This window comes from Rousettus aegyptiacus, unplaced genomic scaffold (genome assembly GCF_014176215.1).
Source record: "Rousettus aegyptiacus isolate mRouAeg1 unplaced genomic scaffold, mRouAeg1.p scaffold_m13_p_3, whole genome shotgun sequence".
Lineage (NCBI taxonomy): Eukaryota > Metazoa > Chordata > Mammalia > Chiroptera > Pteropodidae > Rousettus > Rousettus aegyptiacus.
In genome coordinates, this window is record NW_023416306.1 from 22719214 (window position 1) to 22734919 (window position 15706).

A 15706-nucleotide genomic window follows, 5' to 3' on the forward strand; every position below is an offset into this window, starting at 1 on the left:
TATAGAATGTAATGATGTAATGTAATAGCCCTACTATTTTGGAAGAATGAGATTTTGAGGGGGCTTCGTCCAGCTTTCTTCTGATCACAAAACCAAGGAGGCTCATTTCGACCTTCTTAAATCAAAGATCTCCTTTCTAGAGTGGCAGGAGATTTAAATTCCTCTGTTGTGTATGCACAGGATATCCATAATCGTGAATCCACCAATTTTCTATACATGGTTCAGAAGGCTTTAAAACCAATACACCATCAAGAAAGTTGGGGAAAGAAAATGTTCCAGAGACAATCAAATGATATTATTTGTATTCTGGGCTAAACTATAGGAGTCATCTTTGAATCCAAGTATGCAGTGCTGGGCTTTGCCAGAATCACACTGTTCCATTGACTTGTGGGTACCACTCCCTCCCAACATAAGATTGAGCTAATGCTCCATAGCAGGAAAGACAAATTACATATTCATTAATTCATTAGCATCTGGTATTACATTCCTATTGTCTACTCTAAATCTTTTGTTTAAACTAAGCTCTCTGTTAAATGAGTCATTACATGGTAATGTTTGGATTTTCATAATTATATTTGAATTTTACAGGTTTTAAATCAGTAGGAACTCAGGCTGAATTAGACATTTTAATACCTGACTTGTGAAACTGAGGGGTTAGATAACCTATTTTAGCTGTTTTTCATTAAAAAACTATAAACTCTAATTCATAAATTATCAAGTCCTTTCCTCTCAGATATAATCCACCATTTGGCTTTAGCGATAACACGTACAGAAATGACTTGATGCAAGTGACACCTCGCATTTCCATAGAGATAAAGGATGCAGAGCTCTTCCACATGTATCTGCTGTGCGCCTGTAATCCTCACCTGCCAGCAGGGTCTTTTCCCCATAGATTTTCCTCAAGGCTCCAGGTTGGTTTCTGCAAGGGCTATTTTTACATCTGTCAACCTGAAGACTTATTTTGCTCACTCTTGATCAAATATGCCTCATTTTGCAAAACTTTGAATATGTTTTGAGGGGAGCATTTTCTACTTATCTGAGGTGCATTATAAGAAAATTTCTACCCTACAACTGAAAACATGTTGAGTGAAACAATGATTTTCAAACCTCTTTTTAATCTATGATATTTTTTTCTCTCCAAAAAACATCTTATGCAGATCCTGGATATATAAAATAGAAACAGGATGCTCTTCCTGAAGCCAGGGGGTGGCAGACTCCAAAGCCACATTACTTGTGACTTTCTTTCAGCTCCCTCCAGCTGTCCCCAAGCCACTGTCTATGAAGCTTAAATTCGTTACACAAATTATTCCTCAAGTTGACTCTGCAACATGAAAAAGGCTGTTGATAGCCAGTCACTTCTGAATGAGTGCTGCCCTGGGTGATGAGTCAGAGCCACGCTAAGGAATGTGGTGGCTTGGGCCAGGTGAAGGAACTTGGTAGTCACCAAGTAGAGTCATGTCTGGCAGGTGGGGACCTTGGGGGAAGAGTCCCAAGATATTTCCTGGAGCAGCCACTCCTGTTTGCTGCAGGCTTTGCTCGCCCAAAACCTTGACCAAGAAGTTGATATACCTCATTGCCAGGCGGAGCGTTTCATTTTTGCTCAGCTTTTTGTCTGGAGGGTGAGTGGGGATGAGCTTCCTCAGCTTGGCAAAGGCACTGTTGACATTCTGCTGCCTCCACCGTTCCCTGGTATTTGTGAAGATCTTCCTGGTCATGTCTGAGCTCCTGAGATGAGAGAAAAAGGGCTCTGAGGGCCAATACCTTGTAAGAGGCCTGGTGGGTATCACATGTCCTGCTAAAAACTTGAAATCTTCTCTACCCAGCTTTTAGAAAATTCATTACCTCACTTTCAGGTTCTTTAGAATCTTCCTTTTGATAAGGAAAAAATATGTGGCAAAAGAAAGGGCAGGGAAGAACAAGACCCTTCAGCCTTTTTCTCCTTGGCTGTTTTGTAGCCTTTAGTTATAAGGTTGTTTTACTCCAATACCCTCATTACTTCTTTTATAAACAACTCTTCCTAATTATTCAGAATCAAGCACAGTAGAGGACTGAATATATGTATAGGATTGAGTAATGAAAAATATATTTAGCCAATAATTGAATATGGATTTTCAAAAACAGGGAAAAAACCAGCTATAATCGTATTATGAGCTCATATTTGGAGAAGATGGTAACGCAACTCTCCTCTTAGCTGGTAGACCTCACATAGAGGATTTGGGCCCCACTGTGTAAGAGCTAAAATACCCAGACTGGATCGCATTTAGAAGAGAATGAACAGGATGATGAAGAGTCTTGACACACTGTTGTACAAAGAACAGAAGTGGGGATATTGAATGCGACAAAAGAAGAAAGACAAGGGGCAGGTAGGGGTGATGACTTGGCATGGATGCTGTAGAAGATATCTAGGCCTCCCCAAAGCTCCATGTAGATGACCTCTCCAACCCTAGCTGAGGGGATTATCCTCTTATGTAGCCAAATCTTACTATGCCATTTTTAACTCTTAGAGGCACGGGCCCCTTTTCTCCATGCAGCTTGGGTTGACCATACACCAGCGGGAACGTTTCTGATGATGCACCAGCAAATGAGCCAAAGCCCAGCACCTGACAGGCCAGTGCTCTTGGCTCCCTACTGTCGGCTTTTCACCCGCTCCAGTCTCAGCTCCCTCAGCAGTGGCCCCTTCCTGTTCCCCCAAAGAGTAAGTATCCCTAACTCCGCTCCTTTACCCATACCCTTTTCTGTTCCTTAAAGTTCCTGCTAACTCTCCTTGCCTATTTCTACACATTCTTTAAAGAACAGTTCAAACTCTCTTTTTCTGTGAAGCTGCCCAAGCCATTCCAGAATACTCCCCCCATCCCCACCCCATGACCTCCCCTCACTGAACATCTGCACCTCTTGCTGTTAGACAAAGGCTGTAAGGAGAATTAAATAATGTATTTAAATCACTTATAACAGTGCTTGACACATAGTAATTGCTATTAAAGTGTTGATGAATAAGTACAACAAGATAATAAATATATTTATAAATAAAAATGACTCGTGGGGTAGTAAAAATTCCTGAGGGGGGTGACATCTTATTGTTCTATAACTAAGCCTGCTATAATCTCTCAGTGGCTGGTGCCTTTCTTCTTTTATTTTAAGCATTCATGTGGACCTACTCTGTGCCAGGCCCTGTGCTATGAGCTGGGTTTGTGGATATGGTTGCAATGGAGTACTTGTTTTCAGGGAGCTTCTAAGATGGTCGGTGGAGGAGGTGGCATATACAGAAGCACTTAAAAATCACAGCGCCAAGTCTCACACTCAGGGCCAACTCCAGAACACCTGCCGACTTGAGAAAGATGTAAAAGAATCACATCAAGACCAAAATGATCAGGTCAACATCATTAAACTTTTCCCTAAATTCTACCTTTATTATTATTATTATTATTTTGGATTTTCAAGAGGATATGAGTTTGTGGGTAAACACCCTCATACCTAAATTATATGAAGCATCAGTAGAAAGGCAGGAACTCAGCAGATGTCTCTCAAAACGCCAGCTTCCTTCCACACCTGTTGCTTATGCTAAGAGTCCCCATTGCGGGAAGGAGTTGGAGGGTTCAAAATTGGTATGTTTGGTAAGAAAGGGTGGGTCTATTATACTGTTTTAAAAGAACATGAAGAAATGACTTCTTGAGGTCCCAGTGAATTATGAATGAGAAAGCAGGTCTTTTCTAGCTTAAAACACTTGGAACTTATGCCTCTCAACTTTTCTTCTGTTCCTGTGGCTCTGACCTTTGGCTGCTCACTGGCATCAACCAGGCTGCATTCAAGACCAATTAAATAAAAATCTCTGAGGTTATCAGTAGTTTTTAAACTGCCCAGGTAGATCCCCTGGGTTCTCCATGAAACAGACACTAAATTGGAGTTTTGTGTACAAGCAGTTTACCAGGGGTTAATGCCTGTGAAAGATAAAAAAGGAACAAAGCAGAACTGGGTAAAGAATGCCTCCAGACTGCAATGCACATCTGATACCCGTGAAAGGAAAGCAGAAAAGCAGCAAGACTGGTCAGAAGAGCCTGAGCCTGCAATCAGATCTGAAAAACTGCCTGTCAACTAACGGGGAGGGAGCTCTGGGGCAAAGACCGCCTGGTAGAGAACCCTGCTTAGGCAGAAATAGCCAGATCCTGGTCACCCTGCTGTGCTCAGTCATTGACTGGGCGCTGCCCAGGAAGCACAGAGGCCCATCCTGAAGGCACTGCAGCTGACGGCTGTGGGCGAACTGCACTCCTTGCAAATGAACCGCAAGTTCTTTCTTGTGAGATCCAAGCAGTGCACTGCCTTAGGATCTCAGTGTGCGGCCAGTGTTGAGAACCACTGCTTGACCCTCCAAACAGACTGATGCCTGGGGAAACTATGTTTAATGAGAAAGCGTCTCATCTGAGACACCTGCTGTCATGGAGGAAGGTACAGCAGGAGTACCAAATAGAAGGGAAAAGCCACCCTTTCCTTCAGAAGGCGTGTGTGCTAGTCACAGCACCAAACTCTAACTAGCCACGAGGCAGCTCCATATCAGTTCACCTGAGCATCAGTTCCTCAACTATCAAATGGGCTAATGATACTACCATTCTCTCCTCACAAGGTTGTTAGAAGGATTAAATGAAACACTGCATATGAAAAGCATCCTCTGTACAGGAAGAAAGTAAAAGCAAACAGAGCACTTGCTTTGTGCCAGGCAGTTTTTCTATATTAACTCATGTTACATACATGTGTAAGCAGCACTGGCTGTGGCGATATTGTTGTAGACATTGCTGGGACTGGCTTAGGGATGCAGACATGTTCCAGAAGTTATTTTACTATACAGTGTATTGGTATCTCTGCCCTTCCACAGGAACCAAATGATGATCTGGAACAAGCCACTCTGTTACCCTCAAGCCACTCTGTTAACTGGAAGAAGTCACTCTGTTACCCCCAAGCCCTGACACTACAGGAGTCAGCCCTCAGTGGAGGCATCTACGTGGTGGTCAAGAGCACAGGTTCTGGAGCCAGAACCTTGGTTCGGCTCTACTTCTAGCTCTGTGACTTTGAACAATCTCTTAATCTCTCTGTGCTTAAAATGCTTCATAACTGGAGAGCGCCTCAGGGTACTACCCATAAGGACACATAAAATGATACACATGAAGTATATCGGTGAAGTTCTGGCACACAGCAAGTGCTCAATAGATATTAAATGATTATAATTATCCCCATACGTGAAACATAGAAAAGTAAATATTCATTGTAATTTTTTTTCCTAACATAGTGGCTACACTGCAGTAGAAAAGATCTGAGCCTCACGTGTGTGTGTTTCACTCTTTAGGAGTGTATGGATGCGTGTGTGTGTGTGTGTGTGTGTGTGTGGTGAAATACCTAGAAGGATTCAAGTCAAACTGTCAACAATGCTTACTTAGGAGAGGACAGGGGGTTGGGGCAAGATAGATAAAGGAAACTTTTGTGTTTTATTTATAGTCAGTATTATTTTATATTTTTATAATCAATCATTCATTGCTTCAAACAGGAAAACGTTAAAAAATTTATGGACTTTACTGTAGAAATAATCATCCTTATACTCTCAGAACATGTCCCTTGCCTGGTTCTCATTGTCTTTCCTGCTTCTGTCTGGGTTGGAGAGTCTAGTGCGGTGCGGAGAACCCAGTGGTGAGCAGAACCACGGTGGCTTAAGTTCACTGACTGGCTTCAGGCTCCCTCCACCAGCCACAAAAGTCCACTTCCTCTCTCTGCACAGACACTCCCAGTTAAACCCATGGTTCAGGTACAATCATATGCCCTCTGAGCTTTGGTATCAATCCTTCCTGACACTATGTGCCAGACACTGTGCTGGCCGCCGGATCCTGAGGGCCCCCCTGCCCGTGTGACATGCAGAGGGAAACACAAGGGCGGTCTAAGCAGAGAAACAGCACGTAACCCAGGCATTCTGGGGTGCTTCCAGGCTCCTTACGTATCCTCCCAACGTGAAAGGGTGAACCAGAGCAAGGTGATCCCCAAGGCCTCTTTCTGCTCTGAAAAGCCACGAAACCCTGCCTATTGCCATTTATCTAACCAAGCCATTTCCGAATAGCTTCGCCTTTGGTTCTACAAAGAAAATACGAGTGTTGTCAGAACTCTGTCTAGCTACACCTAAAATGTAAAAGTTTGAACCTAAATCAGGAGGATTTTTAGATAGAAAGCAACCTGTCAAGTTTTGCTCACAGCGAGGCTGGCTGCTTTGCAGCCTGGGAGTATGGGAGCAAAGTTACTTTCAAGCTTCTCTTGTCAAAAGAGGCTTTAACTCATTCACTAAGTCAACTCTAGTCTCATGGGGGGTCTTTTTCAAGCTGGGAAGAAAAAGATTAGGCAGAATAAACTAACTGGTCTTCTTTTCTAAGAGGGCTCTATCCCATTGTGCTAGAAGCAGACAGAGGAAGTGGGGAGAAGAGAAGACAAGCTTCTGAGAGGAGGCCTGCCATCCTAGGAGGTGCTTAATAATGACTTGTTGATTTATCCTCAAGTACGTTACTCGCCTTCCCCATAGGGGGAAATAAAAATCAGTGATTTAACAAGCTGGAAAAATTCAAAGTAGAAGTCACTGGAAAATTACTAAAGTCCTCATTAAATCAAAGAAAAACTACATTTAGTGTTTTTCCGGTTGCAAGAACTGATTGCTGCTACTCTTGACTTCACATTAATTTAAGAGCTTAAAAAATGTACCGGATGCCACGGAGTCAGAAAACATCTCATAGGTGTCAAAACAGGGGCAAAGCACTTTGGCCCAGGTCACACAGGAGATCAGTGGCAGAGCTCGCGTTCCAGGCTTGGGTATTTATGCATCTATGTCACCGCTGATTCCTGCTGGGTCAGGGTCCCATAACCTTTTTTTGTGCCATAGACACTTTTGGCAGTCTGGGGAATCCTAGGGATGGATTCCATCTCAGAACAATGATTTTGAATACATAAAATAAAAAGGCTTTAATTCTCTTCTCAAAATAATGATTTTTGAATGCATGGATACAGGCATATAAAATAACCAATTATATTTAATAGTTATTAAATTAACATGAAATTGCGGCACGGTAATTCATGTGTTTTTAACACATGAAATAGATTGATTACCATACTTTCTACATAGTGACATGTAAATGATTTTTTAAAAATATCTGCAACATCTGGCACATGAGATGAAAGTATCTATGATTTCTATTGGTGACAAAGTCACCAGTACTGCTACTGCCACTGCAGTTTATTCCCCACATTTACAAATAAATGGAATGCTAAATTTAGAGTAAAATTTTGTGGAAATAAAGATGTAATTTTTTCCCCATCCGACTATATAAAGCTCCTGCATTTTATGTCCCCGGGTAGGAAGATTTCATGGATCCTGGATAGGAATGTCTGGGCAGGAGGGATGTTATGGTAAATACTAGAAACATAGGTGTGTATAAACATAGTGTCATCACTGAAGGCAACAGGTTACCAGAGAAAAGAATGACAATCACACTCCCAGAGGAGGTTGACGAATGCCCCCAATAGGAGTTGCTGCTTTTTTGTGCTCGTGGTTCCTGGACACTGAGCCCAGGTCAACTAGAAGGATGCAGCACAGGTACACAGCTAACATTCCTACGTGGCCTGTCCCAGGCATTTAGACACATACGGCACTTTTTTAAATAAGATTGTTTTTTACCTTCCTGGAATTTGGTCCTGTGTGTCTCTTCTTTTATCTTTTGCTTGAAAGTAAATGAAAACGCTCTCCAGAAAGGAGATGAAGGGTGATTCGTATAATTGGGTTAAGGGAAGGTGCCTAATCTCCATCAGATACAGCTTTGCCTTTTGATATGTTTATAGAAGTAACACGTTTATTTAAGAAAAAAATCAATCAGTACACAAGAACATAAAGTAAAAAATAAAAGGCTTTCTATCTATCTACCTACCTATCTATCTACCTACCTACTTACCTACCTACCTACCCGTCCATCCATCCATCCAATCTCATTCCCCAGTGGTAGCCAGTTTGTGTGTGTGTGTGTGTGTGTGTGTGTGTGTGTGTGTGTGTGAGAGAGAGAGAGAGAGAGAGAGAGAGAGAGAGAGAGAGAGAGAGAGAGAGACATATCCTTTAAAAATCAGAATAAGTACAATTATGCAAGTTACTTTTCTCAGACAACTGCACGTTGATGTTCTAAATAGGTACATGTCCTGTGAGTGCCAGCCTTTGGGTGGACACCGGGGGAACCACCAGTTCCAGGGTGTGCTCAACACCCGCGCTCGCCGCCCACCCCACCCTACCCGCTGCCGCTCCTTGCCCGCTTCACTACCCAGCTTTCCCCTTTTTCGTTTTTATAACCTTTGCTCCCTCTGTCTGCAGTGCCTAGCCTTAAGAATAAGTAGTTCAGGAGTCCAGGAAAGCATCTCATGCTAAAGGGTCGCACCTGCCAGGTACGTGGGAGTCGCTCACCAGGACACAGGAGCGATCTAAACGGCCCTCCGAGGCGCTGTAGGGTCTCACCCGCGTCGCTTATGAAAGCGAAGCGCCCCGCCAACACACGCTACAGGACCTGCCAGACTCCCCCAGAACTGTGCCACCGCCCCTGCCCTGCAGGAAGTCCCCAGGTCTTCTCACCAAATAGACTTGGTGGCTGCTACCAAGTCACCTCCACACTCCTACCCTCCCAGGCGAGTGCGGCTCGGACTCGGGAGGGACTCTAGGGGACACTCGCTGGCCCACAAGCCCTGTCACCGCGGCGCCCACTTTCCTTCCGAGTCCACGCACCTCCTCGCCAAAAGCCAGAGCCCTGGAGCCCGCGCTGTCGTTGCTGTCTCCGGCACAGTGCGCCCTCGCTTGGACGCCCGCCTCCGCCGCTGCCTTTATAGGACACCGCCCTTTGTTAGCGCGGCCCACGGGGCCCCTTCCCGCCCGGGACCCCTGCCCGTCCCGCCTTAGTCCCTACATCCCCCATTACTCCCCCGCTTCCCGAGACCAGCCCTCCTTGTGCCCTAGAAAGGGGGCAGAGGCAGAAGGAGAACCCCACTTCGTGTAAGGCTGGGGGACGGGAGGGATCCCGCCACCCACCCGGGCTATAGCAAAAGGCCTGGCATGCACCTTACTAACCCTGTCCAATGTCGACAAACCGCGGAAAGTAAGTGCCCCGCCGTTAATTCATCAGATGGCAATTATTTAAGCCCAGGGAAGGCTCCAACTGTAGGACAAGAACCACTTGCTTCAGAATCAAAGGTGAGGGGAGGCAGATCTCAACACCCAGAACCCAGACCCACCAGAAAGCAGGTTTTCTGGGGGCGGGATCAGAAATCTATTTTTACTAAAGTATCAAAAAGAGATTGAGATGCAAGACCAAGTTTAACAATCATGGCACTGGGCAGATTCCCAGATACATTAATCTCAGTGTCCAGGGCCCAGCGCGGGGCTTGGTTATTGCAGCAGCCTTCCTGCTTCCGCCCTCGCCTCTTTCCATCTGCTCTCCAACATCACTCAGAATGGTCCTGTGAAAACCCAAGTCAGATTCCCGGCACTTCTCTGCCCCAAGCCCCCGGTGGCTCCACATTTCATTCAGAGTTAAGCTCAAGTCTACGATGAGTCCTGAGATACCCTTTACCGGACCTGTTCCTTCTGTCTTTGAGTTTCCTCAGCTCCAGCCACTCCGACCTCTGTTTCAGGAACACACCAGACACCCTCCTGTCTCAGGGCCTTTGCAGTGTTTTCTCTACCAGAAACACTCTCTCCCCAAGTAATCTACACAGTCCCCTCCCTTATCTCCTTTTATTCATTCGACAAATTCTTACTGCATGCCTACTATGTGCCAGTGCCTGTGGTGGGCACTGGGAATGCAACTTCAAAAAAACTGGACACAAATTCCTGCCCTCAAGTCATTGTCATATTTCAGGTCTTGGCTCAAATGTCACCTTCTAGATGAAGGTTCTCTGACTACAGTATCTAAAATTGCATCTTCACAGACATCATCAGTGCTCTTGATCTTCCTGCCTGGCTTTATTCTTCCCCTTAGTACTCACCTCCATTTAGTAATATTTTACTTATTTATCTTCCCATCTCCTCCCTAGCCCCAGGGAACAAGCATCCATCAAAGGGTGGCCAACTGATGAATGGATAAGTAAGGAATTTCTAGGCATTGCATTCTCTGAAGGACTCAGCATGGGATTTGGCATAATAAATTCACAAGTGCATCACAGCTTGGTGGATGAGAACAAAGGACTCTGGAGTTGTATACCCAGGTTGAAATCTCTGATCTACTCACTTTTGTGATCCCAGGCAAATGATGTAACTTCTCCCTGCCTCAGTTTCCTCATCTGTACAATGGGGACGATGATAGGATTCTGAACATTAAATGAGAAAAAGAAAACAGTAAAAATTTAGCACTGCGCCTACCTCTCAGTCAAAATATTGTACATTTTATTGTGGTAGAGTGTGTTATTGTTACAACCACTAGCCCCCTTCCCTTTGAGAGAATTATATAGCCTGACCTCTCCCATGGGGCTGGCAGTGCCTCCCCGCTGGGTGGATGGAGAGCACTTCCTTGCCTGCTTCCAGGCATGGCCACGTGGCTCCATCAATGAGATGTGAGCAGACTTGACTCACATTTAAGAGTCATTGCTCGTTGGGCACAGGCTTGAGAGTCACGTTTGGGGTTGCTCTTTCAGCCCAGAAGCCATGGAGCAAACCCACAGCCAACCATAGCCCTCATGTAACATGAATGGGGAATAAATCTTTTCCGTTGGAAGCCACTGAAACTTTGGGGCTGTTTGTCCCCATCCTCTAAAAAAAAAAAAAAAAAAAAAAAAAAATACAGCTGTGTCTCAGGGGGCAGGAAGGTAAAGAAAACTACATCTACTGTCAAGGAGTTTACAGCCTTTGGGAGTGAGAAGACACAACAAAAATGACTAGATATAAGACAGATTGTCTCGAGTACCAGAGAGTGTGAAATTGGAGTTAGGGAGGCAAAATATTCCGGCAGGAGGATCGGAGATCGCTCGTAGAAGGGATGACATTTAAATTAGGCTTTGGAAAAAGAATAATAAATAATTAAAAAATAAACTAGGCTCTGAGGCAGAGCTGCCTCTGACATTCGTGAGACTCAGGACTCCAGCTCCATCCTGCTCTGTGAAGGGCCTTGTGTATACGATGTAGACGTGCAGTGCACAGAGACCTAAGAAAGAGCCCTGTGCTGACTCTGAAAATGGAATCAGGGCCATTTGAGTAGAAATTCAGAGGTCCTGGATACTCATAGTATGGTCTAAATTCAGGGGTCCCAGATACCCGGAGTGGGGCCTAGAATGTGGGAAATGGGCCCGAGGTAGGTGGAGGAGGGCACAGAACCCAGGTAAGACGGGAAAGGCTAAATAGGAATTACATGTGAAGGAGTGGGGAAGACGGTGGTCCATGTGAAGGCATCTGTGTGCCTCAAATATGGGAGTAATGTGTTTCTATTTTCAGGGTACAAGGTTCATTCTGGTGGCAGAGCAAAGGAAGGATTGGAGAGTGGGTTGGAGAGAATTGGTCAATTTGTGCAGAGGCACAACAGGGGCCTTTAGAAACATAACCGAATGGGTGTGGTAAACATTACCTGGTTGTCCTATTGCTGCCCTCCTGTCTTCTTTGTATGGCACGGACGGGGAATTGCTGCCTCAAGGCACTCACGGTGACTAAGCTTTTCCACCCTGCCTGACTGTATCACAATTCTGATAGAGCTCTTGTGAGATTTTTAAACCAAGAATCTATATTACCCTTCATCTTAGCCAAAAACCTGTGAGGTAATATATTCTCTTATTGGTATAGTCTACAGTTGTCAACAAAAAAAAAAAAAAAAGAACAAAAAGAAGAAGAAGAAGAATCGTGGCAACTGGGTAGCAAGATTGATCAGATGCTGAAGAAACAATAAGCTATAAAATAGCATCTGTTTGCAATTGGACAAGGACTTGAGAGATAGAGTGAGGACTGCAGAGGAAGCACAACTGTGTGGGAACCTTGGAACCAGGGTTGACATTTGTTTTCTTCTTAAAACTTTCTTACACGTGAGTGTTGGTCTTATAATTTTTTAAATGGAAACAATTTTGGTGTACCATTCCACTAGCAGTGATTCTTCAGAGATGGGCCCTCCTCACCCATCCTAGTCTTCCAATGTGGACAGCTTAGGGGCTAGGTCCCGGGAAAGGGGGTGAAGTACAAATTTACATAATCCGATTATTGGGGGATTAGGTTCGGGCAGCTAAATGCCTCTGTGTGCTTGAGCTAAAACCCTTACTATTCATGGCTCTCACCACCCCCTGGAGAGACTGCACCTGCAGGCTCCCAGGGAGGGAAGAGTGGGCTGGGGAGGGAAGGCAGATCGCTAGGAGAGCTTGGCCTTGTCAGGATCTGGTTTTACTGGCTTAATTGATCTGTCTGGATTATCCTGTGAACACTGGACCTCTAGTCCTGTGTGCAGGGGTTTTCAGTTTTAGGAAAGACCAAATTTTGGTTTTCAGAGGGGATTTTTATCAGCCCAGGTGGTTTTGGGCCATGGTCATTCTGGCTGGAGGTCAAGCATCTGCCTTAACCAGTCTTAAATCTTCCTCCTCCCACCGCATTCTTAGCCACCTTCCCAATGCTGAACTCTGTATATCCAGGCCCTAGTCTATCTCTCCATTTATCCATGCATCCATCCATCCATCCATCCATCCATCCATCCATCCATCCATCCCTCCCTCACTCTCTCTCTCCCTCCCTTCCTCCTTCCCTCCCCCCCCCCTTGCTTCTTTCACCCACCTATTGTGTATGCATTCATTAATTTATTCATCACATGAATTGGCTGGTTCTTGAGAGTTAATGGAATTTTCTGGTAAACGCTTCTAGGTAGGTTTTGGACCTTTAAGTGTTCCACCTCTTAAGTCAATTTTGGCACTTTGACATATAAACTTTGACACTTCTAGAATTATTAGTAAAGCATTCTATATAGTTATGCAATGATTTAAATAAAATCTCTGTATTTGCGTTAACGTTTTTCTCATCCTTCATGTTCTGTGTTCATGACTTCTCTCTCCTTGATTAGCTTAGCAGATGCTTGTATACTGTTCTTTTTTAAAAGACTACCTCTGTAATTCATCATTTTATGATTTTCAAATGGATTAATTTCTGCTCTATCTTTATTAAATCTGCTCTTTCTCGTGTGCTTATGTTTATTTTGTTCTCTCTTCACCTCCTATTCTTAGATGAGTGTTTATTTTATTTTCATCTTTTCTTGTTCAGCAAGAAAAGCATTTCAGACTATGAACTTTCTTCTGATATACTTTTGGTGTCACCCCGTGTTTCCATTTGCGGCATCTTTGTTATTAGTTTCTAATATCTATTGTTTATTTAACATTTTCTTTTAGAAAGTCTTTTTAAAATTTCCTTATTGTTATATTTTGTGTAACCATTTGCTATTAATTTATAATAGTATTGCAGTGTAGTCAAAGATATAACTCATACATTTTTTGCTTTGGAATATTTATTAAAATTATCTCTTTGGTAAAACACATGGTCAGCTTTCATAAATGTCCCATAGGCAATAGAAAAGGAAGTATATCCTCTGTTTGAAAAAAATGTTTTTGTTTTTGTTTTTAGAATCCATTAAATCGATCCTTTATATTCTTGGGAGTTTTGGTCTATTTGATCTGTTAGAGTTGTGTGAAAATCTCCCTGGACTACTTAGTGTCTACTCCTTCCTTCTGGTTTTTCTGGGAGTACTTGTTTTAGATCCTTATACCTTTTGATGCACTCTATTTGACACATAAAAACTCATGGAAGTTTTACTGACTTAGAAAATTGTATGCTGTATCAATATAAAATGACCTTCTTTGCCTTGCTTTTAGCCATGAATTCCATTTTGTTTTATATTAGTTTAAATTTGCATTTTCCAAATACAATTGTGTCCATTCACTTACAGTTTATGTGTGGGTGTGTGGGTGTGACTCTTGGTCATAGGTTTTATCTTTCTGTGGAACTTTATTTGGTAAATTTCAATTCCTTTGACTCTGATTTTCTTTTAAAGCGGTCCCATGCCCATGCTGAATTTTTCAAAATAAATCTCATTCTAGTTTACTGGCTTGGCTTGCCTACTACACTGTAAATGTTAGAAGAGCAAGGACTTAGTTTCATTAATCACTAGATCCCACAAACTGTGCTCACTGCATGTAAAAGCTGTTTGACAAGACATTTGTTGAATGAATGCAAGACAACGGTGACTCATTTCTGCAAACAGCTGCCTCCAGCCTGGACTGTGTATTCTGTCAGAAGACACATAGTTTGTTTCTCTGAAGTGAATGTTTCTAAGACCATGGAAAGAGGTTTGGGATGATTGCTTTTTAAGCAGAGAAAAAGCATTTTGGCTGCTATATGGAATGGACCAAGAAAGGATGTGGGGAGACTAGTTAAGAGGTCATGACACGAATGCAGATGAGAGGGATCGGTGGCCTGACCTGAAGCAGGGTGGGTGGCATCGGGCACCAACTCTGGGCCAAAGTCTATCTCTATTATTTAGCATTAAGTACTATGAGTCATGCTAGGCATTTCACCCAATTTTCTCATTTAATATGAGAAATTGTATATTTTGATCATAAAGTTATATAACAAGTTATCACCCTTGAGAAAATAAAATATTACTCCCAAGTCAAATACTAAAATGTGTGCCCAAAGAAACAAGCCTTCACATGCAGCTAACACTGTTTTACTAGCGATTCTTAGACAAACATCTTTCCAGAGCCTGCAGAGGCTGTAAATTCTCATGGATCTTAATGTCACTCCATTCACAGGACCCGTAGGGCAACTTAAGGATCAGCTCACCAACTCTTGAGACACTCCCTGAGGCCCTTACTTTAACCTCCGTCAAACAAACAGAAAAACACAACACACACAATAATAATAAAGCAAGTAACTGCAGATGAAAGCAGGTGATGTGGGAAACCAGGCATCTGGAGGGAGAAATATGCTGACATGGCTCCATCTCTAGCTGAACCCTGGGAGGGGTGTATGGAAGGATGAGCGCTTCGGTTTTCTCTGATAAGGAAAGAGAGATTTGGTGGTTTCATTGTCATTTCTGGACTTCTCCAAGGTCATTCCCTACATATGACAGAAAAGGAGAGATGCTAGCATCTGTAGAGCAGAGTCTCTGATGTACACTGGTTTTGTGGCCCTGGACACACTCATAGACAGGAACAATAAAGGAAAAAATGGTACTGATTTAGAAGGAAACAAATCTGCTGTCTACTGAGCTTTTTTTCCGCCACAGCATGCAGTGACTTTCATTGACAAAGGAGGAGAGACAGTATTACTCTGTAAATAAAATTATCCTTACTTGGGAGATTGCCACAGCTCGCTGCTTGGTTGAGTTACCAGACATCCTCCATTTAAGAAGCAGTGAACATTGCATCTCAGGCATGGTCTTTTGGAATCAGATGTAACTGGAGCCCTGTTTGAATAAAAAAAGGGGGGTGAGGGAGAGTGAGCCATACACAGTCTGAAATCAGAATTACAAAGGTTTCCTGCTTTGTGTTTAACATTACGCTGTTGATGCCCTTTCTTCCTCTTTCCCCCATTTTCTCTGTCTGTTGTCTAACCCTGTGTCTTGCCCAGGATAAGTACGATGATAAGGTAACCGGTTTAGATTGTAAGCAGAGGTATTTATGAATTGGTTTAGAGATTCGCTGCTGCTTTGTT

General features: G+C 43.4%; 1 protein-coding gene across 2 annotated transcripts; it reads right to left on the bottom strand.

Moving 5' to 3' along the window:
* Positions 1-1095: 1095 nt before the first annotated feature.
* TAL2 (TAL bHLH transcription factor 2) lies at positions 1096-15439 on the bottom strand. Of its 2 annotated transcripts, XM_016156067.2 has the most exons (3): positions 15345-15439; positions 10272-10350; positions 1096-1747 (listed from the first exon to the last, which is right to left on the bottom strand). In XM_016156067.2, the coding sequence occupies exons 1-3, from the start codon at positions 15426-15428 to the stop codon at positions 1398-1400; spliced, it is 513 nt and encodes a 170-aa protein (XP_016011553.2). In that variant the 5' UTR covers positions 15429-15439; the 3' UTR covers positions 1096-1397. The 2 variants fall into 2 exon arrangements, with proteins under 2 accessions (XP_016011553.2, XP_016011554.2); XM_016156068.2 differs by lacking the exons at positions 10272-10350; positions 15345-15439 and adding an exon at positions 8774-8810 and having other exon boundaries at positions 1096-1725.
* Positions 15440-15706: the final 267 nt, after the last annotated feature.

Coding starts and splice junctions, on each gene's coding strand:
- TAL2 (XM_016156067.2), bottom strand. CDS start 15,428: ATGCCTGAGATGCAATGTTCACTGCTTCTTAAATGGAGGATGTCTGGT. Junction 10,351..15,344: donor GAGCTGTGGCAATCTCCCAA/GTAAGGATAATT, acceptor TTTAATGTTCAG/AATCCTATCATCGTCCCCAT. Junction 1,748..10,271: donor ATTTGCCTGGGATCACAAAA/GTGAGTAGATCA, acceptor ATTGGCCCTCAG/AGCCCTTTTTCTCTCATCTC.